This window comes from Callorhinchus milii, unplaced genomic scaffold, assembly GCF_018977255.1.
Source record: "Callorhinchus milii isolate IMCB2004 unplaced genomic scaffold, IMCB_Cmil_1.0 Scaffold1, whole genome shotgun sequence".
NCBI classification, from domain to species: Eukaryota; Metazoa; Chordata; class Chondrichthyes; order Chimaeriformes; family Callorhinchidae; genus Callorhinchus; species Callorhinchus milii.
Window position 1 is genome coordinate 51,387,295 of NW_024704742.1, and position 26,748 is coordinate 51,414,042.

Sequence of the window (26,748 nt, forward strand, 5' to 3'; positions counted from 1 at the left end):
GTAGTAAATACTAATATAATGCAACACAGGATGAAATCTGTACTCATTAAAATTGGTTCTAATGAGTGCCTTTTACCATTTTTAGACACTTTTGATGGTGTGAAAACATAAAATAATCCTTGCATTTGATATAGTGCTTTTCACGTCTTCTAGACGTCTCAAAGTGCTTCACAGAATATACTGTAAGGTGAATTCACTCTCTTTTGTGGGCGAAAAACGGCAGCCAATTGCGCACATCATTGTCCCACAAACAGTCATGGATTGAGTGACCAAATATTTTTTTNGAAGGAATTATTACCCCTGGAAAAGCGATCCACCAATTGTCTAATAACCTGGTTCCTACTTACTGCTAGGTAAACAGAGGCATGTGGATTATGGACACTTGCCCAACGTTTCTCCTCACCCAGGAACTGAATCCAGGTCCTCTCGTTTGCAAGGCGACTGCTCTAACCCCTAAGCTACAGGACTCCAGGTGGTACAAAAAGTGCAAAAGATTTCGTAGAAGTCTTACTGCACTTTTTATTGGGTTGCAAAACACTGTTTATCAGCAGAGTTCTAAATATATTCAATAAACTGAAACCGTGCAGTTTGTTAATTTGGCAAAACAGATTCAAAAGTTGACATCACTCCAAATATCTCTCTAAATATTGCCTTCTAAACAAATTATTAAATATATTCATTTTTTTTGTAGATTGGGCTTTGCTCGCATTTCTCACGGTGGTCTCAGTGACACAGAAATACAGATGGCCAGATTTCAGATTCCTAATGACTCCACTCACTTCTTGGATCATGACAGGCTTGAAGTTATTTCCAAACATGTGCCTAAGGAAAGTCGCTTCAATCACAGGTTAGCTTTACTTTAATAGCCTGAAGTTCATTTGATCACATTATAACTTTCAGAAAACCTTATCTTGTTTCTTATTATCCTGACTTGAACACCCGTTCTTGTCATCTATTCCAGTTGCGTGTTAAGAAATACACGCTGTTGAACCCTATCACAATGCAGTGGCCTAAGGTCCATAAAATCAAAGGCCACCTTATAGAGTAGCTGCTGGTCAGTGCTTCCATGACGTGAGATCACAGGTGACTTCACCATTGATATCACTGAATGCACAACACTTGGCAAACTGATGATTGCTCGTGAAAGTTGCCAGTGGTTACTGGGGTACCACTGACACCAGGAAGCTGACCAGTCAATGCCGGAAATATACCTTATGTCTGATATATGTGGGTCCATGATTCACAACAACAACAAATTGAATTGATATAGCAACTTTCATGTCAGAATGATTTCCCAAGCTGCTGTAAAGGCGCTATGCACCCAGGTTACATACAGAGATGTGATACACCTCTTTATAATATCTACCTGTTGGGGCATTGGCTTGCAGGGTTAACAGGAGTGAAATGATTCCCTGCCCCCCAGTGACTGGTCTGCCCTTCCAGGTCCTGACGATGCGCCACGTCCTTCCTGGTTGAGGAATCGGACGCCCGAGACTGCCACAGAGGGTTGGCTCGGTTCTGATATTCCGTTCCCAAACATGTCAATATTGACCCAGTTCAGCTGCAAGGAGACCCTGCTTACCTTCCCCCCTCAAAAAATACATGTTACAGTTTTTTTTAAACATACCATGTTTTACTAAATTTGTCAGTTGTTTCTTTAATAGATTTGGTTCCTTCAAGATGGGACACAATCGTGAACAATTTCATCATTATCACATGAACACACCAAAGTACTTTCTCTTGGAAAATTTTTAAAGCAGGAAAATTAAAAAAATGCATCATTTACAAATATATACACTTCTTTCAAAAGTATGAAAGAAATGTACATTAATAAGAAAGTTTGGAATGAGGATTTGGCTCTTTAATCATATTGTTTCTTGCAGTTGAAATACAAAGTTTTAGTTAAGTGCAAAAGAGAAAGGAAATTAAGTTGACGTCTTGCAGTTGAAATACAAAGTTTTAGTTAAGTGCAAAAGAGAAAGGAAATTAAGTTGACGTTAGTTTTTTGCTGTATCAATAAACAAGATATTTTCTAGTTTTCAAAATCAGAAATGCTAAAAATCCAAACCAAGTTGATCAGCATTTGACAAAGGAAGATAGGTTAACGTTTGGAGTTTAATATGATTTAATAATCCTTGGGTATGAGTAATCAATTGACTCAGTGGGACTAGTACAATAAATTAATATTATGTTATTCAGCCCATCCTAGTGAGAGCCTCTTTCAAAACTTGCAATGTTTTGATTTTACGTTAGCCTAACCCCATATTTGTATGTTCCCTGCTTTACATATACCATCTGATCTTAACTGAAATACTGTTCTATTGTACTTTTGTCAAGGTATTCCAGATGTACCTTGCAATAAAACTTGTTTGAAATTTATAGTGGAATATTTATCATTGCACACATTTTGTTTCATTTTCTCCAAAATTGCACACACCAGAAAATCTTTCTGAAGCATCCAAAGCTACTTAAGTGGAAAGACAAATCAGGAGTAGAGATGGTTTGTGACACATAAAATCATAGAATTATACAGCACAGAAAGAAGGCCATTCGGCCCATCGTAACTGTGCCGGCTCTTTGAAAAGAGCTATCCAATTCAATCCCACTCCACCGCTCTCTCCCCATAGCCCTGCAAACTTGTCCTCCCCAAATAACTATCTACTTCTCTCTTAAAAGTTGTTATCGAATTAGCTTTCACCATCCTTTCAGGCAATGCATTCCAGATTCGAACAACTGTGTGAAAAAAAATTCTCCTTGCCTTCCGTTTCTTTTAACAACTATTTTCATGTTTCCTTACTCCGCACAGAGCCTAATAATAATCCCTCCAAAAAACAAAACAATAATAAATTGGTCTTTTTCAATCCACGACTGTTTGCGGGACACTGCTGTGCGCAATTGGCTACTGCACTTCGCCCACAAATATACGGTCAATTCACTTTACAGTATGTTCTGTGAAGCGCTTTGAGACGTCGAGAAGACATGAAAAGCATTATATCAAATGCAAGGATTATTATTATTTTAAATCGGTGCCCTCGGGTTACCAACTCACCCTCCAGTGTAAATAGTTTCTCCTTGTTCACCCTATCGAACCCCCTCATAATTTTCAATACTTCTATTAAGTCTCTGTAACCCCTTCCCCAGGCCCTGTACCCCCTTCCCCAGGCCCTGTACCCCCTTCCCCAGGCCCTGTACCCCCTTCCCCAGGCCCTGTACCCCCTTCCCCAGGCCCTGTACCCCCTTCACCAGCCCCTGTACCCCCTTCACCAGCCCATGTACTCCCTTCCCCAGCCAGCCCCATACCCCCTTAATAATAATAATCCTTGCATTTGATATAGTGCTTTTCACGTCGGGAGGACGTCCCAAAGCGCTTCACAGAACACACTGTAAAGTGAATTGACTGTATATTTGTGGGCGAACGCAGCAGCCAATTGCGCACAGCAAAACAGTCGTAGATTGAAAATGACCAATTTATTATTATTTTTGGTTTTGGAGGGATTATTATTAGGCTCTGTGTGGAGTAAGGAAACTTGCCCAAGGTTTCGCCCTCTGCCTGGAATTGAACTCAGGTCTCTCACTTGCAAAGCGAGTGCTCTAACCACTGAGCTACAGGACTCCACAAGGCCTTCCCCAGGCCCCGGGCCCCCTTCCCCAGGCCCCGGGCCCCCTTCCCCAGGCCCCGGGCCCCCTTCCCCAGGCCCCGGGCCCCCTTCCCCAGGCCCCGTACCCCCTTCCCCAGGCCCCTGTACCCCCTTCCCCAGGCCCCTGTACCCCCTTCCCCAGGCCCCTGTACCCCTTCCCCAGGCCCCTGTACCCCCTTCCCCAGCCCCCTTCCCCAGGCCCCGGGCCCCCTTCCCCAGGCCCCTGTACCCCCTTCCCCAGGCCCCGTACCCCCTTCCCCAGGCCCCGTACCCCCTTCCCCAGGCCCCTGTACCCCCTTCCCCGGGCCCCCTTCCCCAGGCCCCTGTACCCCCTTCCCCAGGCCCTGTACCCCCTTCCCCAGGCCCTGTACCCCCTTCCCCAGGCCCCTGTACCCCCTTCCCCAGGCCCCTGTACCCCTTCCCCAGGCCCCTGTACCCCCTTCCCCAGGCCCCGTACCCCCTTCCCCAGGCCCCTGTACCCCCTTCCCCAGGCCCCTGTACCCCCTTCCCCAGGCCCCTGTACCCCCTTCCCCAGGCCCCTGTACCCCCTTCCCAGGCCCTGTACCCCCTTCCCCAGGCCCTGCCCTTCCCCAGGCCCCGGCCCCCTTCCCCAGGCCCGGTACCCCTTCCCCAGGCCCCGTACCCCCTTCCCCAGGCCCCGGGCCCCCTTCCCCAGGCCCCCTTCCCCAGGCCCCGGGCCCCCTTCCCCAGGCCCCCCCCTTCCCCAGGCCCCCCCCCCCTTCCCCAGGCCCCGGCCCCCTTCCCCAGGCCCCGGGCCCCCTTCCCCCCCCCCCCCCCCCCCCCCCCAGGCCCCGCCCCCTTCCCCAGCCCCGGCCCCCTTCCCCAGGCCCCGGGCCCCCTTCCCCAGGCCCCCTTCCCCAGGCCCCGTACCCCCTTCCCCAGGCCCCGGCCCCCTTCCCCAGGCCCCGTACCCCCTTCCCCAGGCCCCGGCCCCCTTCCCCAGGCCCCGGCCCCCTTCCCCAGGCCCCGGCCCCCTTCCCCAGGCCCCGGCCCCCTTCCCCCAGGCCCCGGGCCCCCTTCCCCAGGCCCCGGCCCCCTTCCCCAGCCCCCGGGACCCCTTCCCCAGGCCCCGGGCCCCCTTCCCCAGGCAGCCCTAAGACTTGCTGCTCTCTGATTGGTCCGTGGCTCTGTTGCTAGGCCGCCATTCCTATTATTTACTGTCGAGGACGGCGTTCAAGCACAACAACGTCCACCAAAGTTACCGGCAGTAACACTGGCACACGGTGCTCCCGTCCCGCTCTCCTCCTGTAAGAAATTGTGGTCTTTCCTTTAATTAAAATTCACACGGGGACAGTGACCTGACCTGAGGCCGCGGCGCCACCCACAAGCGCGATCTCGGAAGAGGGCGGTCGTTAAACTGACACCGCTCGCCCTTTGATCCGCGTCTGATTGACGCGGCGCGCGGCCAACCCACACCCCGCCATCGCCGCCCGCGTCAGACTGGGTGGGGTTGGTGGACAGGGACCAATCGGCGAGGCGAGAAGGCGGGACTTCCGGCGAGGCTTGGCTTGCTGGCTTTTACCGGCACGAGCAGAGCGGCAGTGCGGCGGCCGGTCTCCTCATTGCGCTGAAAATGCACGCGGATGCAGTTAGTAAGTAACCAGGCTCCTCCGAGTCCACCCGAGCCGCACTCCCGGCGCCGGCCGGGGCTCGCCTCGCCGGCCTCAGGTAGCACCGGCTGCCGCCCCCCCCCCCCCCAGCCCTCTCTCCCTGCCTCTCAGCGCGCATGTTATTTGTTTACGTTGTGTCTCCTGGTTCCCCCGACCCCTCAGTTTGTTTTATTTTTCATGCCTGACAACGAAATAAGTGTGACGCAGTTGATTTTCTTCCCTCGATAAAGCCACCGCCGTCTTTGTTTGATCTCTGTGTCGGTTGGCCTGACCGTTACGTTTCCAGAGATAAATATGCGATGGGTATAATTTTGTGGCGAGGAGTAATAAGGATTACTCTTCTATATCCACGCCCCCCCCCCTCCTCCTCGCCCCCCATTTGAATTGTCCTGTGGAACGGCCACGAGCCGCAGCGGTTTTAATGCGAGACGAGGCGTCTTGTCTGTGCTGCCTGTCAGAAGGGAGGGCACTCGCCCCCGTGCGCCTGCGTGGCGCAGGCTGCGCATTCTGGGACTTGTAGTGCCGCGACGACGCGTTCTTGCGGTTGTTGCGCACTGCGGCGCATCACAAGCGGACTGCAAAGCCCGCGATGCTTCGCGTGTCGGCTCGCGCCGGGCGAGGGAGGGAGGGAGGGGGGGGGAAGAGCTTCTCCCAAACCTGTCCTCACTGAAGAAGCCGAGCCAGGTGTCACCTGCTCCTGCCGCTCCGAGCCTCGCTGTTGCCGTTTCGACACTGGATCACACACCCAACGAGTGGTCTTTATGTTTGCATCGTCGGTCTTTTTAAGTTTTTTGAGGGGCCATCATTTTAATCTCTTTCTGGTGATCGCCCCCACTGGTGTTGGCTATGAAGGGTCTGGTGAGCAGGGTCTGCGAGCGGGAGAGTTGGCCTCACGGTGTGCAACTTCTGCCATCAATTGTTGCATTTTGCTTGATCTCCCCGTAGAAGAAGTTTCAACTTGAGGCTGTGTAAGTGCAATTTGGCGGTGCAGAACAATAATGTTTCCATTTGCTACGCTGCCATATCATTTCAAAAGGTGTCTCAAAAGTGTTGTTTCCTAGTAATTATAATCGTTGTGTGGTGGACTTTATTCGTAGGCGAACCTGGCAGCCAATTTGCCTTCAGATATGTTGCAGAAATATTATATGATGCATTTCACACTCAAGTTTCACACAGCCCAAGGGAGGGGGAAAGAGGCAGAAAGAACCGTTAAAAAGATGGGTCTTAAAGTTCTGAACCCAGGGAGCAAGAAGAATGGATTCTGAGATGCAGTTCTGGAGAGATGGGCAGAAAGGCTGAGGGCAGATCCGCCCATCGATGGTGAGGTGGATTGAGCACCTTGCAGTGTGACAAATATAGTCCGCTACCTTGGAATTTAGCTGACAGTGGTTCATGTTGGCTTTCTGTGATCTGTTTAAGTGAGGCTTGATTTGAAATATTAACAGAACTTATGTCACTTATATTGGAAAGAGTCCTGTATATTGTGGTGGTTGAAGCAGAGTTCAACGGGGGTATCATTATCTAATGTAATATGTCTGTCCCAGTTTTTGCCAACAGATACTTGCCAAGATATGTGTGTCTTCCTACTGTTCTAATCCCATTTACTGTATAGCGCACCTTGAACAAGTTGAACTGAATATGCTTATGCTTCATGAAATGTTGACTTTCTCAACCTTTGGAAAGTGAGCGGAAGATGGGCAACAAGCTTCCTTATACTTGCCAGCGTGGACTTTACTTTCATGTGTGCACGGATGTCTCTTCGGATAAATATGATATTTTTAAATTTTATCACTCATCAGCAGTTTGCTGGGAAGTGCTTTATGGTCAGAATACAAAGTAAACACTGGGGTACATGTTCAAATTTTAACAGTTATGTGTTCATTACTATATAAATTAAGAATTGCTTTAATTGTTGCACAAGCATATGAGAAAGTACGAGTCACTTCAGGTGGAATATAAGGGTGTAATCCAATTGATGGTTCTATTGATTTAAATTGAGATTGAAGTTTGAGCATTTGAATTATCTAAACCCAGAGATTGAACTAATTCCATTAAAGATATTGATAAAAAATTAATTGAATTATTTGTCATTCATATTATTGTGCTACATTACTGAAACAAAGCATCTTTTTTCAAATGTTTAATTGTTGAGTTTTTGTATTCGTTTTTTAAATTGGTTTACATATTGGGTATTTTCTTTCTAAACTGAAGCATTGATCCATTTTTTAAAAAAATGTTTGGTACAGACAGTTAAAGCTATAATACACCCCCAGAGAGACAGCTTTAGAGAAAGACACAAATAGACACAGAGAGAGACTCATCCTAAATACTGTACTTAAATGCAGAGAGAATACTTTTAAGTTTTTGATATAATTACATATGTTTTACCTCACATCTATTCTACCCCTCATCTACTTTGTTGGCTCTGTACAGTATAAATTAAAAATTAAATTCTATACGATATTTGCTACCAGTTACAAGATATCACTTTAACAAGAGATTTCTATGTTCACAGAGGCCTGCCGTTTCAGGTCCCTGCCCCATCATTGAGCCGTTGCAGTAGTATCTGTGACCTGAAGTGGCTCTGTTTTTCTATGGCAGTGATCTATTTGGATCAGTCCAGTGCCTGAATTAAATAATATTTTAAAAATAACAGTGCACTTTGGGGTTATTATGGTCAATTTATGTGAATGTTAATGCTTTTTTTGCACTCGCTGTAGGTTGAAATTATGCAGATTATATTTAAAATGTCAGCTTTGGTTGATTTATTGACTTAACAGGAGGATAGTGTTGTGTGTTAGTCACTCCACTTTAGGAAGGATGTGTGAGGCACAGTAGAGTCCTGTAGCTTAGTAGTTGGAGCACTTTCCTCGCAAGCAAGAGACCTAGGTTAGATTCCTGGTAAGGCGAAATATTGGGCAACTTTCCTTATTCCACACTCCTCTATTTACCTAGCAGTAAGTATAAACCTGTTTGTTAGACAGTTGGCCAATCGCTTTTCCGGCAGGTAGTAATTCCTTCAAAAAAATAATAAAATTGGTCACTCAATCTATCACTGTTTATTTGTGGAACACTGTTGTGTGCAATTGGCTGCTGGGTTCGCCCACAAAGTATACAGTCAATTCACTTTACAGTACTATGAAGTGCTTTGAGATGTCTCAAAGATGTGATAAGACACTATATTGAGTGCAAGGCTTATTATTATAAAGGAGATTTCCGAGATTCACAGCAGGGATGAATGGTATGACCTGTGAGCAAAGACTCAAGAAAGTGGGCCTATTTTCATCTCAGATCAGAGAAATTTCAGGGGAGACATAATAGAGATGTTTAGATGCAGTTGCTCGAGAGAAATGTAGTCAGGAGTGGTAGTCAAGGCTGTCTAGTTCCCTTCTTGAAATCTTATATAATCCAAATGAAATTTCTAGAAGGGTGTCTAAAAAGGAGTAATTTTCAGGGTATGGATGGGAAAAGCCAGGTAAACTGGACTGAATGACTTAAAAGAGGCAGCAAAAACTAGATGGGCTGAATTTCCTCCTTCTGTGCCGTAAGGTTTTATAGTAATTTGTGCTCTCAGTGATGTAGATAGAAAATGATTTTGTTTTTCAATTTCATGTCCTTTAAAAAGCATTGATTAATGATTGAATGAATAAGTTTGGAATTAAAGGTGATATTACCATTTTAACAAAGGCACTATGAATGATATGAGATGTAGAGGTATACTAAATTTCACAATCTTAAGAACAAAATTCATATATTGTAAACTGAATTGAAATTAAGGCAAAACTCATTGAATAGCATGTTTTGAATATGAATAACCGCGAGTATTATTTTCCATTGTTAATTGTCTTTTCTTTTTCTTTCAGATTTTCCACTAACTTCTCATCTGTCTACACTGGCTAGCATTCACAAGATTTATCACACTTTAAACAGACTGGTAACTTTCTTATTTGTTTTTAATGTAATGTAGCAGTAAGGGTAATTTCACAGGAAATTATTTACCTCCAAGTTGGATATAGAAATACTTTGAAATCTCTCATGGTCTTAGCTTTTAAAAACATTATCTTACAATTTAAGACTGTGTACAATTCTGTTTTAATTTGGAAATCAGTTTTCTGCATTTCTTAAAAACTGCAGAAAACTGGCTTCCAAGTTCACACTGAATTAAAACATATTCTACAATTTTAAATTTAAAAATTAAGTTTAAATTTAAAGTCAAAGGTCTTAGAGGAAAGATCATAGGAATAATTGAGCCTCATTGTCAAAAATAGCTTACGTGTCAATGAGAACTAAAATCTTCTGATAACACCATGATGTATTTTTAATAATGTAATACAGGTATAGTTAATTGGGAGGAAATAACTGACTTCAAGTTATCTTCCAGAAGTGTGTATTTTTCTATGGCAGAGTCAGATGCAAGTTTGAATCCTGCTCCATTCTTGTGTTCCTAGTGTAAACTTGTGCTTTATGTAAGCACAATTTGTATTAGTTATAATTGTGATAAGATCAGTAATGTGGCCATATCTCTGTTACCAAAGATGAGCTCTTTGGTGGTTTATGTCATATCTGTTGTGTAGCTGTGAATTGTTTTGAATTTGAAAACAAGAGGTTGGTTCTCTGCAGCTTGCGAAGTGGGGGCACATCCTAATATCAGGTGTAGAAGCTGGTGATGGCAACCGAAATGGATGAACTTCATTCAGCATTTTAACTTTTTCAGCAGCCATCAGGTTTGCTGATTGTATACATGGTGTGTGCAATAACGCATTGCATTTATATTGCATGTTTCACGTTTTCACGTTCAGGGGAAATCCAAAGGACAATTGAGGAGTAAGTTAGAGAACAGGAATGGGTCTGTGGAGGGCTTTTGAGCAGTGGTTGATGACAGCTGTTTTTTAAGTGGATGGGAAATGTAGACAAAGAGGGGCTGACGATGTTTGTTTGCGACTAGGAGGTGGAGCTGGGAAGTCAGCAGAGGGGTAGGAATACACGGGGTCGAGGAAACGTTGGTGGATTTCATTTTGGGAGATGTCAGAGGGGAGAGAAGAGTGAATAGCTGAACAAGAATTTGTAGCTGAATTCTTGTAACTGAAGAAAACTAAATCCTTGTAGAATAGGTGTGGATATGTAACATCACAGCTCATCTTTCTTGATACTTGTTCAGCTGAATTTTAAGACAAAGCCCCTTTGGTTACAGATCGCAAAAGAAGCCAGTTTAAAATGAACTCTGGATGTTTTTATTTTTTGTTTGAACAGAAAGTATTCTCCCAGACTTTTCCGTTAAGCATTTTCCTTTAAGTGTTACTGTGTAAAAATACAAGATAATGGGTAAATACCCAACTGAGAGCTGCTTTCTTAACCATAAAACTGTGTTTGGCTTCCTATTTTCTTTTAGATTAAACATTTTTCTAAGAACTATGAAAAAAGTGAATCAATGGCTAGAAAACATTTATTTGTGTGATCAGACTTGATAGGTCAGTAATCTACACTTGCTTGAAATTGTTACTAAGAATGCAATGCTTTAAAATTTGAAGAACAACGGCTAGTCTATAAATATTTGCAATATTATAACTGGTGTTAACTTCTGGTTCCTTTTAAGGTTAAGTGTACTCACAACTGTTATGTGATGATTCCTTCACATTCATTTTTACTTTTGTTAGGTGGGTATCTTGAAGTATGGAAACCCATCACCATACTTGAGTTTCCAAACCAAACAACTGAGAGTTACACATATCTGTAGTTTCCATTTGTTTGGTATAGAGGGATACACCCTACTTCTGAAGTGTTTAGGTGGCAAGTAAAGGTTGGCAAGAGCCAAGGCTTGGGGACCCTAAAGTTTGCATTTGGGGTACTGGGGCAGTTTTAACTAGCTAAAGCCACTGCCAAGCTTTCTGCTGCTCCTCTAGCTAATTTCATCCTTCCTGTTTGGATTTTGATTTGAGATTAATGACCTGGAAGTAAATAATCCAAGTTATCAGTAACTAGTAAAATCCTGCTAATAAATCAAGCTGGTTGGTCAATCAAGATATTCAAGAAACCTGCGGAACAGGCTGGCTCAGGAACGGAACTACTGAGACCATCACAGAGGATTGAGTTGATTATGATATTCTATTACAGAAACGTCATATTGAAGCCAATATAGCCTGAAAGGGTCCCCTCTTACCAACCCCCGAAATGGATGTGATTCACCATTGCTGTTTTTATAATTTGTAAAAAAAAATCCTTATATAACTAGTCATTTTTTGCTTGTCTTTGTTTACAGAATTTGACAGAAGACGTTAGCCAAGACGAACAGCAGACAGGTACGTCTGTATATCTGTCCTATGCTTTCTCTGGACATTGGGATATTTTCTGAAGCATTAGGTCTCTTTGCTTGTGTTGGTAAAAGTGTCTTAACAGTATCTGCTCTATTAATATCACTAGCTTGTGGTACATTAGCACCATAGATGTATTTCTGAAGGATTATTTGTGATATGAACATTGCTGTGGAAATATATACTTGTGTAGTCAAATGACTAGTGTATCTGACTGTAGCATTACTCTCTGAAACTCTCCTGTATGACGTATAGTTAATCAGCAGATCATTTGTACATGGTGGGTGCAGAGAGGCTGAAGGCCCACCCGTCAATGGTAGGGCAGGCAAGACAATGGACTTGAAGCAGGCCGGAGCCCATTGAGTGGAGCGAGTGGACAGGTTGGTAGGGTATTAGGAGGTCAAAGAGGTAACAAAGACCAAGGCCATGAAGGGCTTTGAAGGTGAGGACTAGGATCTTGAACTGAATCCTCTGAGTGACAGGGAGCAAGGTTTTTTTTAAACTAGCAATTAGATTTCAGGTCCTATTATGTGGTCCTAAACGTAGGGAGTTACAACTCCTACAAGTGCATTAGTCTTGGGACTCATTTCTTCCAAAAATAGAATAATGTAGGCTATATCTATTGGCAAATGTTTCATTTTCTGAAGAAAATTAGTTTCTTAAAATGGAAAAATATTGTTTTGATGTGGTGAAAATGTAATTCAGGTATTAGCTGCTGGCCTGAAGAGCACTACAAGCTTTAATCATACTACAAATCGTTCCTGCTAGTTGCTGTTCTTCATAATTTTTTGTGTTTACTTTGTCATCAAATACAAAGAAAATAGCATATTAATAGAACTCACTTCTTGTTTGCTTTCACAATTCCAACTCGATGAAAGGATTAATACCATCTTCATCTCATAAGTAAAATAACATTTTGTTTGGCTGCTACCCTGTGTTATTTTTAAAAACAAAAGCAAAATGGCTTTGAATTTCAACCAAAAGATTGTCAAGCATATGCATTCTTATTCTCGTGTAGTGACTGTAAGATGGTTAAGAAATGAAGTTCGGTATTCTATAAGATTAATGTTACAGATAAAAGTAAAACATCAGTTTCAGAGTTTGTATAGAGGCACAAATATAGCAAGAAATCCTTAAGGATCCACAGGTCCCTCCACCTGAGCTGCTACATCTCTTGGGTGATCTCCATGATGCAGAGGTGCATGTGTCCCGAGCAGTTTTATATAATGTGATTGTCGGGGTTTGGACCTGGTTTGGAGCCACATGCTTGATTAATGTGTTGGCCTGCACCTTATTGACCCAATCTGCGGGAAGGAAACATAGAAAAAAGACTGGCAAAAACAACAAATTACATTTGTATAGCACCTTTCTCATCAGGAGGCAGACCATGATCTGCATTATTCAGTAAATAACTTTTAAAACTCTAATATAGCAGAGCGAAATGTGGTGTGTTTTCCCTTCTACCTTAGTTATAGAATCTTTCCCCACAACTGGAACAAAAATGGACTGTTACTTTAACCACAATGTTTTTTTAACTAAAAACCAGGTGAAGGGCCAACAATAACTTATATTTATATAGCGCCCCTGGTGGAGCACAACTCCGAGCTGGGGGGAGGGGGAGGTGAATAAGAAGGTCTTCAGGCGCAACCTGAAAATGGGGAAGGAACACTGCAGAGTACCAGAGGTCAAGATGAACAGCTTGGGTTTTAAAAGCCTGTATAAAGTTGAAGTAAAAGTTTCAATGGCTTTACATTATGGGATAGAAGGAGTTATTGCCATTTCACCTTAATTTGTAGATTAGCCTCACTTATTACTATTTAGGAACATAATTGGAGATTGTTACAACAAAAATTGGCCATTTGTTTCCTCATGTTTGTGCTGGTATTTTTCTTCGCGGGAACTATCTTGACTTTCCTGATGGCTCCCATACCTGCTAATCTTTTTTTTAAGCATCCACTTAAATCCCTTGGAAATAATTTATCGACTGTCCATCCTCACGTCTGCTTCAACAAACAATTATGCTTCAACAATAGAGAATATATGTGAGACAAACTGAAAGTTCATGTTGTAAATCACTGGGTATATTTATCCATCTGACAAAGCCACAATCAAGATGTGCTTGCAGGTTTACTTGGTTGGCTTTACCCATTGGATAAATGTAGAATTAATTGAGTTTATTGGGATAAATCAACCTTCCTTGACCAATTTTGTGTTTAGCAGTCTGAAACTCTCCCTTGAGCTACTTTTTCAGTCTGACGCTTTTTTTAGTCATGTCTATAGTAGGGATATGGCATCACTGTTTCTATCCACGCATATGATTTCATTCAGTGAGTTATTCAGCCAACCTTTTCAAAATCAGTCATAAGAATTATGTAAATTACTCTAGAACCATGTCACCTTGACCTTTGTGAAAAGTAGTGGGAAGAGTATTTCTCCATCAATCAATTCTGAGGTTAACTTGGCTGTGAATCATAAATTAAAGAATGTGGTATTTCAGTCTGGTATCACTTGAAGTGCTTTGGAAAGACAGCACTGAAAACCAAACTTGCTGAGAATACAGATGCACGGAGAGCTGCTGTCCATGTTGTAGCCAAGTAAATCGATAGTAAACTCAAAGGAATTATTCAGGATGTTTTATCTGTACGATAAACCAGAACCAAGTAGACCTTTGCGTATTCAGTGCACTCAGCACAGAAGATGTAGAGTTGTGAATGTAGATGTAAAAGGTGCTCTGATGCTCATTCCTACCCCACAATGTTTGTGGAAAGAGGTCCGGGTCAATCACAAAATAATAAGCATTGTTCCATTGTTGTAACTTGGAATAGAGTGAAGGACAAAGCCGGCTGATTGTCTGGTCATGGCCAATTACAACTTGCACTTGCCCTTCGCGCAGGAAATGTCTTCACAGAGACTGATGGTAGCCTGAGCAGATTGGAAGGTAAGAAGGAGGTTAACCAGGAAAGCAATGATTTTCGGAAAGTTTTCTGAAAGCAGAGAAGGAGGAAGGGTACAAGACGGAAGGAGTTAAAGCAAGAGTTCCAGAAGACAGGGGACGATCTGAAAGCTTGCTCACCCGTGATTTGAGCTGATCGCTGAATCGTTCCTTTGAATTGATGTTTAAATCAAGTGTTTCATGACGAGTGAGTGATATGCACGGGGGTTAAGATGAATTGACTTCCAGCAGAGTGCCCTTGAAATGGGTCTGAGTATGAGATTTGTTTCACATGGGCTGAAAATGCTTAGTGATCACCCGATTTGTTTCTGCTGTGTTAATAGACATATTAACATAGCAGAATGAACATTCTTCATTATTTATGAACATTATTCATTATGAGCATATTTTCTGTTCCAATGCATATTATTTTGCTTACCTACATTAACATCCATCTTGCAGATGTGTTCCAAATTGTGATTATTTCTGAAAATTCCTGTTGTCTTGCAACTTTTTTTCTATACTCCTAGAATTTCCTTACTTACTCAACATTTCTTTAATGCCATTTCTCCATTATTTGTTACCTGGTCAAATAGTTTAGCATCAACAAGAACCTTTTTAATACTGATTTCAGGCGGTAAGGTCTAATTCAGACTTTAGATGAGCAGAATGAGTTTGGTAAGGTAAGAGAGAAGAAGAAAGAACCCATCCTTTCATATTTATCACCTGGTTCCTATTGTTCAGTTAGCTTCTGTATAGCAAGCTAATTTACCATTAATTCTGCAAATATTCAACATCTTTAAGAATCTTGTGGAAATTTATTTAATGACTTCTGAATATATTAATTGGATAGCCCTCATCCAATTTAGCTTAATTTACTGCAACAACAACTTGGATTTATATAGCGCCCTCCACGCATCTCAGAGCGCTTTACAGTAACGGATCTCGGGTCCGAGCCAGGGGGAGGGTGAGGAAGATGACCAAAGGTGCGGTCGAAAAGAAAGGTCTTCAGCAGAGACCTGAAAATGGGAAGGGAGGGAGCGAGACTAAGGGAGTGAGGAAGGCAGTTCCAGAGACTCGGGGCATAGTAGCTGAAGGCACAGCCGCCGAGGGTGGAGCGGAGGACTCGGGGGACGAGGAGGAGTCCAGACCTGGAGGAACAAAGAATACTATCTTAATTTACTGTAAATGTTCCACCAAGCAGATTGTAGACATAATGTATTGATTCTCAATCCATGCTGACTGTTTCAGATGTGTAATGCTCTTTAGAAATGTTATCCTCCGAATGGCAAAATTTTTTACCTAATTAGCAGCTTGTCAGGTTTAACCATTCCAGAGATCATTGCAGTTTATAAATATAAACAAGCATAATTGAAATAGTATCCTCTTTTGGTTGGAGATAAGCATTGCTCAGAACTTAGCTGGCTCCAAAGTGATGTTTGGCACTGGAATGTTGGAACCGAGTTTTGGTCTCAGTACTCTGGTTTCTGACAGGATGGGTTCGCTGTAATCCAGGGCACTGGAGGTGACAGACCAGTCAGTCTGGCTCATCATCAGAACTTGAATGAGCAGTCCAGGCACTGGCAGTAGGAATTCTTCCTCTCAGCTCCTGTTAGTTGTGCTAGCCAAAGTTCTAAGGTTGTCCTCGCTGGGTAAGCAGTCAGAAGCATGCAAGATAGTACTCTCAGTGGCAAACCATGTGGTTTTACCTGGTTAAATTTGGGTCTGCAAACCTTGGCTTTTGCCAATCTGCTCCTAATTCTCTGGAATTGTGTAAGTAGGGTATTTCCCTCTGAGTGCGCATTCCATCCCAGACATGGGGAAATTTCCATGTGTATGTGGCATACATATGTGGAACTCTGTACAGTTTGGATACTATAAAGCATGGTGATGGTTTCTGCACATGTCAATCACTTGGCTGACCAATGAAATTGTAAAATGTGGGCAGATTCAGAATTTAATTTATTAACAATTGTCTTTGCTATTTAATGAATTGGTGAAGCATTAACTCAAATGTATGATTGGTGTTTGTTTTACTCTTACCCTGAAGATTGGGAGCAGCTTGGTAGCTCCTCAGGGCTCTGTCCTTGGTCCCCTCCTCCGCAGACATGGGGTCAACTTCCACATGTATGCAGATGACACCCAACTTTACCTCCCTGCCTCCACCCTTCACTCCAGGACCACTGCTGTACTGACAGAATGTCTGTCAGACATCAAGTCCTGGATGAGAGTTAACTTTCTTCAGTTGAACGTCAACAACACTGAGGCTCTCCTGATTGGCTCCCGTCAGCGCCTCCACACCTCAGGCGCTGACAGCATCACCATCCATGGTTGCACACTCCACCTCACTGAGCCAGTCCAGAACCTTGGGGGTCTTGTTTGACCCTCAACTATTCTTTCCACCCCACTTCTCTGCCATGACCCGCTCTTTCCCCACCTCTGCAACGTCGCCCGGCTCCGCTACTGTTTCACACCGCAGGCCGCCGAAACCCTCATACACGCCTTCATTACATCGAGGCTCGACTATGCAAACTCACTGCTTGTTGGCCTCCCCAACTCCTCCCTCCACAGGCTGCAGATCATCCAGAACTCTGCAGCACATGTCCTCTCCTGCACCAGGCTCCGAGACCCTATCACCCCCATCCTCGCCCAACTCCACTGGCTTCCCATCACACAAAGGATACAGTTCAAGATCCTGGTCCTCACCTTCAAAGCCTTCCATGACCTTGCTCCCCCCTACCTCTGACCTGTCCCCCTACCATCCTGTTCACTCCCTCTGCTCAGCAGGCTCCAGCCTGCTTCACGTCCCCCGCCTTGCTCACCCCACTATGGGCGGCCACTCTGCACCCACTCTCTGGAACTCCATTCTGCAGTCCCTCCGTCTCGCCCCCTCCCTTGCCACCTTCAAGCTCCACCTCAAGACCCTCCCTCCTCTTCAACCGTGCTTTCACCCTCAGCTCGAGTCCATAATTCTGTCTGTCCAGTGCCTTGAGACGTCCTCCCAACATGAAAGGCGCTTTACAAATGTAATTTTGCTGTTGTTGTTGGAGGATCAGGTTCTGTGAATATTGAATATTGTCAATGGCTTTTCTCTTGCAAGCAAGACCGCTACGGTGGGATTAGGGATGGGTTCTTGGTTGAAACTGTTGTGATGGAGTGATGAGCAAAATAAACCTCCACTTCAACTTCCAGTTTGCAATTGTTATCTTTTATCTTCTATCTAGCTTATCCTCTTCTTCTATCTTCTTTTACTAATAAAACGACAGTGTCTGTGTGTCAGCCAAGATCTCAATAACCGATTGACGTAGAGACATGATTTATATCTCATCAGAAAGGTTTGCATTTGGGAGTGTTGTGGGCATTTTTTTTGGGTATCTCCTAATGTTGATGAGTTATGACCTAAACAAGCTCATCACATATGTATGGCAGTTTTATCGTTGTAGTTACACCTGGTGTTCACGCCGACTCCTAGTGGTGTTGTGGCTTTGTGCGTCACAGAGTACATGTGTATGTAAGCACGCAGACACTGCAGTTACACCTGGTGGCCTCACCAATTCCCAGTGGCATTGTGCATCACAGTAAGTATGCACGCACGTGCTCAGACGAAGTCACGTGGTGGGAACAAGATAAAGATGCCTAAGCGAACATCAAGTCTTTCAAGTACAATTGAAAGGCCGATTAAACTGAAGAACAAAGAACAGCACGGCTGCATTGCAATAACTTGAGGACCTGCTGGATCACACAGTAAACCCATTCAGTTAGCGTAGCCTTTGACAAGATCTTCTGTCATTCATGAGCTATAACCCAAACAAGCTCATCGCACATGTATGGGAGTTTTGCTTAAAGTGTACACACAGTGTTTATGGTATGTTAAATGGTTTGTGAGTGGTATCACTGAAATCTACATTCCATATTGGATCCTTTGGTAGCAAGTGTAGCTGCAATGGATATAGGTAGTATTACATATGTATAAAATAACCTAGGCTTGGGTGTAGTGGGCACCAAGGTAGTAAATCTTCTGATCGAAAGCTTAGTAGAGTGATGTAGAGAATTTTAGGTTTGGCAAATTATGAAGATTTACTGCATTTGGAACGATGGAAGGAAATCTATTTCTAGATAGTAATATTAGTGGAGGAATATTGGTGGAGTCCTGTAGCTTAATGTTTAGAGCACTTGCCTCGCAAGCGAGAGGACCTGGGTTTAATTGCCGGGTAGGGTGAAACGTTGGGCAAGGTTCCTTACTCCATATGTCTCTATTTACCTAGCAGTAAGTAGGAGCCTGGTTGTTAGTTGATGGACGGATTGCTTTTCTGGAGGTAATAATCCATTGAAAAAAATATTAATACAGGGAGGAGAAGAGACGGGACTCTCCAGTTCTTGCCCCTCCCCACAAAATACAACCTTTTACAAGTATTAATCACTCAATCCACAACTGTTTGTGGGACAGTGCTGTGCGCAATTGGCTGCTGCGCTTCACCCACAAAATACAGTCAATTCACTTTACAGTATATTTTGTGAAGTGCTATAAGTTTCTATATCAAATGCAAGGATTATTTTTATTAGTATATTGTAATCTTGGAGTATAGATACATGGTTCTTTAAAACTGAGTCGAAGTGCACAAGACGATTATAAAATCTAACTTTTATATATAATTGTATTGAATGCAAGAGCTGTGAAGTGATATGAAATATGTACAAGAATGACAGCGGCAGAATCTGACTCAGAGCTAGGCGGAAAGCGAGGGGTTGGTGACTGTCAGCATGATCAAAAAGGAAAGTCTTTAGGAGGGATTTGAAAGTAGGGAAGGAGGAGGCAAGGCAAAGTAGTTGTAGGAGAGAATTCCAGTTTCAGGGAGTAATGGCTAAAGGCATGGCCATCAATGGTGGAGAGGACGAGGGACAATCAGGTGGCCAGAGCTAGCCGAGGTGAGGCAGTGGATGGTGGAGTTGGGGGAGGCAGGCAATGTGATAAAGGTGGAAAAAAATAGTACTGTTCAGGGAATGGATATGGGGTAGAAAGGAAAGATGGGGATTGAACCTGATGCCTTTGTGTTCGGTGAGTTTGAGTGAGAGCCCAGGGGTGTTGAAGGGTTCAGACCCACAGGAGAGAAGACGTTAATGGGAGCCAAAAAGTAACGCTTCCGTCTTGCCGACATTTAGCTGCAGGAAATTTGCGCTCATCTAGACCTTGATTTTCATCAGACAAGCTGACAGGACATCAGCGGACTGGGAGTCGCAGCTGGAGAAGGAGACGCAGATTTGGGTGTCATCCGCATACATGTGGAAGTTGACCCCATGTCTGTGGGTGACATCGCTGAGAGGAAGCATGTAGATAAGGAAAAGAAGGGGGCCAAGGATGGAGCCTTGGGGTACCCTGCAAGTGACCGGTCAGGAACAGGAGGAAAATACACTTGCAGTGATGAAATGGAGGAGATTGGTTAAGCAGGATGCGAACCATGCAAGTCTGATCCCGCTAAGGTAGAGGAGAGTCGGTGGAGGAGGACGCAGAAGAGAGATCCAGGAGAATGAGGAGGCAGATGGAGCCCTAGTCACAGCGAGAGAGGATGTTATTTGTTACTTTGACAAGCGCTGTCTCTGTGCTGTGGGCAGGCTGATAACCGGACTGGAGGGGTTCGAGTTGGGAGTGGAGGGAGCGGTGTGAGTGAAGTTGATTTGCAATGATGAGTTCCAAAATTTTGGCCAGGAAGGTTTGAGATGCGTCTGAAGTTGTTGAGGTTAGAGTGATGGTAGTTTTTGAGGAGGACAGGGCCTGAGGAGAGGGACTGACTGGGATGAGGCTATCTAATTTTTATTAATATTTTTGTTAAGGTAAGTAAAGGGCATTTCCATTGGTTGGAGAATCAGTAATGGGAGGACATAAATTGAGGATGATCGTCAGAAGGATAAATGGGGAAATAGAATAAATATTTTACAGAGAGCTGATAGAATGTAGAATCCCTTCGTGAAATGGCTATTAAAGTGAGTCCACAGCATCGTTTAAAAAGGTATTGTAAAAATAGCATTATGTTCAATATCTTCTAAGGAGTCTCGTGGTCTTAACACTGTTCTACTTTATCACAAAAATATTTAATAATAAACCTTGCATTTGCAAGTTGTATTAGTGCATTTCGTGTTGGGAAGACATCCCAAAGCAACAACAACAAGATTCCATTTATAGAGCGCCTTTCACGTCGGGAGGACGTCCCAAGGCGCTGTCCAGTTGGGTCAGGACCCGAGCATTGGGGAAATGGTCAGGGTGAGGGAAGGGAGGGAGCGAGGAGGGGGTAGAGAGTCGAGAGGGGAGCTGAAGGCACGGTCAAAGAGAAAGGTCTCGAGACCGGCCTTGAAGGAGGAAAGGGAGGAAGCAAGGCAGCAGTGTTCCACAAACAGTCGTAGATTGAGTGACCGTTTTTTGGGGGGCTTATTACTCCCGGAAAGCTATTCGCCAATTGACTTAACCGAGCAAGGAAACTTGGCTAAGATTTCGCCCCACCCGTAAATCGAACCTGGGTCCTCTCGCTTGCGAGGCGAGCGCCCTAACCACTACACTATGGGAATACACACATTTGTTACTCTTATCTCCTTCAAATGCCAAATGACCTGTTGTGAATTTCCTACATTCTTTGTTTTTATTTGATTTCCAGCCATTGCTGTTTTTCCCTTTTAATGCGGAGGAGAATTCATATATAACTTGACTTCTATTTACTATCGGAACAGCCTGAATTAGAAAGACCTTTCCCACTCCCTCCATGGCATTCCAGAAATCTGAAGTGTTAGACTTGGGCTTTCCAGCAGCCACTATAAAAGTTATAAAAGTCACAGCAAAATCAGCAGGTAGAAAATATAACTACCCACTGCTACAAGTCAATATGGCCTGGCCTGTATCTTATTGGTAAGGACTCTCCTTTGTAAATCCTTCTTGTTGGGGGAGGGGAGTCCAATTATTTTTTAAATTAATGAAATCAGTAGAAAGATCGTACAGTTGTAATAGGTTTAGCTTCGAGGATGTTTGTGTAAAAAGAAAACTGCTGAAAGGTGCTTGGAAAGGGGTGTGGGTGGGAAGAAAGTGCGGAAGTCAATGACACTTGGATCAATAATGTAACTGGGGATCTGAATTTGGTACAGTTTTGCCCTCTAGATCTCCCACTGTACTATCATAGAATTATACAGCACAGAAGGAGGCCAATTGGCCCATCATGTCTGTGCCGTCTCTTTGAAAAGAGCTACCTAAATCAGTTCCGTTTCCCCCGCTCTCTCCCCATAGCCCTGCAAACTTGTCCTCCCCAAATAATTATCTACTTCTCTCTTAAAAGCTGTTATCGAATCGGCTTCCACCACCCTTTCAGGCAATGCCTTCCAGATCCGAACAACTCGCTGTGTGAAAAAAATAAAGGGAGTAATTATCTTGTCAGGAGAGCAACAGTCTAAGTGCCAACTTGATTATTTCTTCCAGTCATTTTCTTGAACATTCACATCTTGCAACTCCAAAGGTTCCAAAATGATGACCAGCATCCGGGCTGATCAGTTGAAGTGCAAGTCAACCTTGTTTGAAGTAGTTTAAGAACAGAAGGCTTCTGTTGGATACTCTGCCTTTGTTAGAGTTCATTGAATCTAGATTACAGACAAGGCAACTCAGTACTTGATGTAGTTGATAATTTCAGATCCTTAGGATTAGGAATTTTCTTTGCTCTGACATTAAAGTGTTTTTTTTCTTTCCTCTTGCTCCATAACCTCTTTAATATTTATATAGCCTTTGTGGGCCTTGATATGGCTTTGGAATTCATACCCTTCTATGATATGGTTCTTTCATGTAAGATAAATGCTAGGTTTGAGAATAGCACTTGCTAAGCGACAACAGTTCAGAGAGTATAAGGTATATAAAATTTTAAATGGGATTGAAAATGTAAACCCAAATATCAAATGCAATGATTATTATTAGATCAATACAGTGGAACAAGGATATAGGTATAGTGTTGGAAAGGTTAACTTCAGGAAAGACATCAGGAAGTTTGTGTTTAATCAATGGCTGGAAAGGTAGTGGAAGCCAGGACACTGGACCAATTTAAAAAGCAGCTCGATGCATTGATAAGGGGAATGGGAGGATGAGTGTTCTGGAGGGATGTGATTGGATGGGCCAAAAGGTCTTCTTCATCCATTTAATCTTGTGAGGTGTTTGGGTCCACATTGACTAAAATTAACCCTCAGATATTGAGCCAACGTAATCCTCCATAATACTACACTGGAGACCATTTTTAATGATTTCTGTTTGCTGAACTTGAACACCAAAAGCTGTACTTTTGACCCAGGTTCAGCTTATCTATTCTCCTACGTACAAGAGAACTACATTACTTGCACTATGTTTGAAGGGATAGAGATCTGCCAAACACCAGCATTGCTTGACAAGCTCGCCACCTCCTGCCTTCCATGGCACACAGACACTGAGAGATCACACACTCGCAGCCACCGACCGAGAGAGACGGGCGGCCATGGGGGTGTGGGGTGACGGGCAGCCACCGGGGGAGGGACCCCTCAGGGTCCCCCACGGCCACAGAGGGAGACGTACAGACAACAGCATTAACTTTTGGCCCATCCGATCACGTGGCACCCTCCACGCAGGGTAGCATCTCTGCGCTTAACGGAGACAGGAGAAAGACACACAGAGAATCTCAACAGTGGGCCCTTGGGGTGAGCAAAGCGCATTTCCCGCTTGCACTGCGCATGCTCATCGAGAGGGATGTTTATAGCGGAGGGAATGATCCTCGGTGTACCACAACGTGTTTGTAACGGAGGGGTTTGTTGCGGATTCTACAGAAAAATTGCAGGCGCAGTTTTCTATTAACTCGCTAATGACTGGTCTATTCTAAACCAGTGAAATGGCTCACTGGTTTCTTAAAGCAGAAATCTTCATTTGCATGTTAATTCAACCTTTATCTATATATAACATTCTGAGCAAAGTTAGGAAAGATGTCTCCTGGAAGAATGTTGCCATTATTACTGAATACCAGCTTTAAACCTACAGAATGGACAAAACATTGAAGGCTGCTTCATAGTTGTAGCCTGTCTTTTTATTGGCAACAACTTTTATTTGATATTAGGTATACAGTTCTTTTAATTAAATCTAATGGGAAACTTCATGTCTTTGTCATTAATTTTCCCATCTCTTGGTGTGGTCTGCAGGTGATGAATATTTGATCTTTCCTCTTTCTTTGGAAGACATTTGTTATTGGTAACATCAACAACCCCTTTATTGATAGGATCAATGTCTACGATTATTTGTAAGTGTATTGTGACAAAACAATTGGATTTTAAATTATGCCATAGTTTTGTGGGCAAATTTGGTTCATAGTTTCTAGTTAGGTGGACATCATTCTCAATGCAGACTTCTACCACTTGCAGTAATCTACTTATTAGATGCAATTGGATTAAACTGGATGCTAAAGATGTGCAATTTGATCTCAACAAGTTTCACAGACTGAATGGTGAACTTCACTGTTCCTGTTCAGCAAATCTTCATTCTTAATTCCAAAATATCCATTTAACCTTTAATTAGCATATTTTCCATTTTTCTAATAAGTTGAAAGAACAGTGGGTACATTTGTATCTATTTTTATCATATTACTCAATCTTGTTCGTAACAGATGTGTTTTGCTTATTGTAAAATGGTACAGCTCAAACTTTTTTCACCCCTATTTAAAAATAGAGCAATTCCTTTTAATCCCTAGTCTTGTTTAAGGTTTGGTAATTTATTCTGATGTCCTCAAATTATCCTTTACTCCAAACCCTAACTGGTGAATCAATTTCTACACAAGTGTACAGTATTCCAAATGTCACCTCATTTGCGAATGGTCAGTAATTGCATCCAAATTTTTAGTTTCCAATCTCCACTATTGTATGTGTACTTGGGATCTCTCTTGTTTCAATGTGCATTTCTTCTTGTTTACATTAAAATCCATCTACCAGAGTCTGTCCACTTAATGAATCCAAAGCAAATATCGACTCTTGCTGGTAACCAGAAGTGTGCCACACCTGTAGGTTATATTGGAACATCAAATCTTGTGGGTCAGAGTGACAGTTTTTACTTTAAGAACATTGATCTTTACATCCTACTATGTGGACAGTTAACAATTGGAGGAAACGGTGTTTATAATAATCCTTGCATTTGATATAGCGCCTTTTATGTCTTTGGGACGTCTCAAAGCGCTTCAGAGAATATACTGTAAAATATAAGTGACTCTTTTGTGGACAAAACGCCTAGTTTGTATGGCGACTACTATGCTGCAGTTTGGTGACTTAATTTTTTTAAATTAATAATAATAATCCTTGCATTTGATATAGCGCTTTTCATGTCTTCGAGACGTCTCAAAGCGCTTCACAGAATATACTGTAAAGTGAATTGACCGTATATTTGTGGGCGAAACGTGACATCCAATTGCGCACAGCAGTGTCCCACAAACAGTCGTGGATTGAAGTGACCAATTTATTATTTTTTTTTGCTTGAGGGATTATTATCAGGCGTGTGGAGTAAGGAAACTTGACCAAGGTTTCGCCCTACCGGGAATCAAACCCAGGTCTCTCGCTTGCCAGGCAAGTGCTCTAACCATTGAGCTACAGGACTCCTTCTGAAAGAAATTAGGATGACTTTCTTTTCCCACCTTCCTCCTCTCTTCCCTCCTCCCCCCAAACCATGTGACAAAGTATTGTGCTCTCTGACATTACTAACTTGTAAGAGTTAGTAATGTAAGGTCTTATATTCCGGAACAGTAGTGAAGCATGGGCTAGGGTATCCTTTGGGTTCTGCCAGGATTTTCTTGATAAGACCCAGTTTTGTTCCTATTAGCTAAAGCTAAGGACTGAATTGTTAGTTGATATTGGCGCTCATGGGATTTCCCCATTATAATTGTGTGGGACTTTTCACCTTACATACAATGCTAACCAGAATTTCAACAAACACATTTCCAGATGTACTCGTTTTTTTCATGTGATGCCTTTTACAGCGCATCTGCGTGAAGTAATTAGTTTATGATCTTAAAAATAAAATTAAAATGGTAGATTCTTGTGTGATATCTGTGGAAATTTTCTGGCCCTGAATAGGCTTCTATTAAAGTACTTTGTCTGTGAACTAAGTTATTTTACTTTGCGCTTGATTTTAAGGTGATCGTCTTCTGTTGGTCATAGAACAGTCACAACGTACTAGAAACATGCAAGAAACCCAGTTTTTTTTTAATTATGCCTTGTTATTAACCACAGTTCTGGTTAGCTTACAAATCCATCTCCTAATATTTGAGGTGAGATTGAGCTGAGGGTATAATAAATCATTGAATGTAAGATTTTCTCAAAAAGAAAAGAACTCTGACATTCGAGTCCAGCTCAAACTACATATTTTGTGTGCCTTTGTCCTACAATAATGTACATCTTTTTGAAATTCTGCAAATTTTATGCCCTTGAGTGATGCGCCCCAGGGATATATTGGGCGCTGAAAAGCGTAATTGCCATATTGTGTATTAGTATATGTATATATAGACAAGTGGTTATTTGTATCTTAATTTTTATTTATGCAGGAAATCTTCGGTCTTGCAGTTGCCCCTCCGACTGCTGTAACAAAGGAATGCCACCCAGGAAAAAGAGGAGACCCACAGTAGCAGATGATCTAACCGCTAAAAAAAGCAGGCATGATGGGTATGTTTTTAGTGTTGTCAAAGGTGGATGTTACCTCTTGCTAAAATTATTATTGGCCTCTTGGTCTTAACCAAAATTATCAATTGAGTCTCTTCCGCCCCTCCCAAAAAAGTTTTAAGAAATAATCAAGTGGCACTATGTTTTCCCCTAAATCATTCTTGTGACATTTGTCCTCAACTTGAGATCGGACATCTGTATTCGTTTTATTATAAGTGGCTCTAATTCCTTTTCTGTGGTATAATGTTAATCATAGTATAATTTAATTTCTAACATTGTCCTGCATATCTACCAGCTCTTCTGGTTTTGCAATCGATGAGTATAATTTCAACCCTGTTGCTTTGTTCCTATACCTGATACAAATCATGAGATAAAGTGGTGCTTGCTTATTGTTTTTATCAACACTACTGTCTCTAGTACAGTGCATTAATTATTTTTGCTGTTAAGTAAATGAAAAGGCTCACAATCCTAGAATTCACAAGCTACTCCTTTAAGTAGAAGAGAAGCCAGCACTCAATTCAGTCCACAAAATCAATTTCTTCCAGTTGGAAAGCCACCATTGGTTT

At 42.8% G+C, this 26,748-nt stretch overlaps 2 protein-coding genes and 1 non-coding gene across 6 annotated transcripts in view; 2 read left to right on the plus strand and 1 right to left on the minus strand.

Annotated features, from left to right (window-relative positions):
• Window positions 1-2,327, plus strand: part of LOC103178154 (PGAP2-interacting protein) — a 34,017-nt gene extending 31,690 nt beyond the window's left edge. The window contains exons 17-18 of the mRNA XM_042341814.1: window positions 692-847; window positions 1,665-2,327. Coding sequence (XP_042197748.1) covers window positions 692-847; window positions 1,665-1,755 — 247 coding nt within the window. The 3' untranslated portion in view covers window positions 1,756-2,327. The remainder of the gene's footprint in view (window positions 1-691; window positions 848-1,664) is intronic.
• A 2,820-nt stretch (window positions 2,328-5,147) lies between these two features.
• Window positions 5,148-26,748, plus strand: part of dcun1d4 (DCN1, defective in cullin neddylation 1, domain containing 4 (S. cerevisiae)) — a 39,992-nt gene continuing 18,391 nt past the window's right edge. For 2 of the 4 annotated variants that reach the window (XM_007892736.2, XM_007892737.2), the window contains exons 1-4: window positions 5,148-5,251; window positions 9,133-9,203; window positions 11,526-11,565; window positions 26,068-26,185. In XM_007892736.2, coding sequence (XP_007890927.1) covers window positions 5,233-5,251; window positions 9,133-9,203; window positions 11,526-11,565; window positions 26,068-26,185 — 248 coding nt within the window. In that variant the 5' untranslated portion in view covers window positions 5,148-5,232. Of the gene's footprint in view, window positions 5,252-6,105; window positions 6,238-9,132; window positions 9,204-10,658; window positions 10,738-11,525; window positions 11,566-26,067; window positions 26,186-26,748 lie in introns of those variants that run through there. The other 2 variants (XM_007892738.2, XM_042341853.1) reach the window with 2 other exon arrangements.
• trnaa-ggc lies at window positions 25,053-25,124 on the minus strand. The gene has a single exon. It is a non-coding gene; the product is annotated as a tRNA-Ala (tRNA).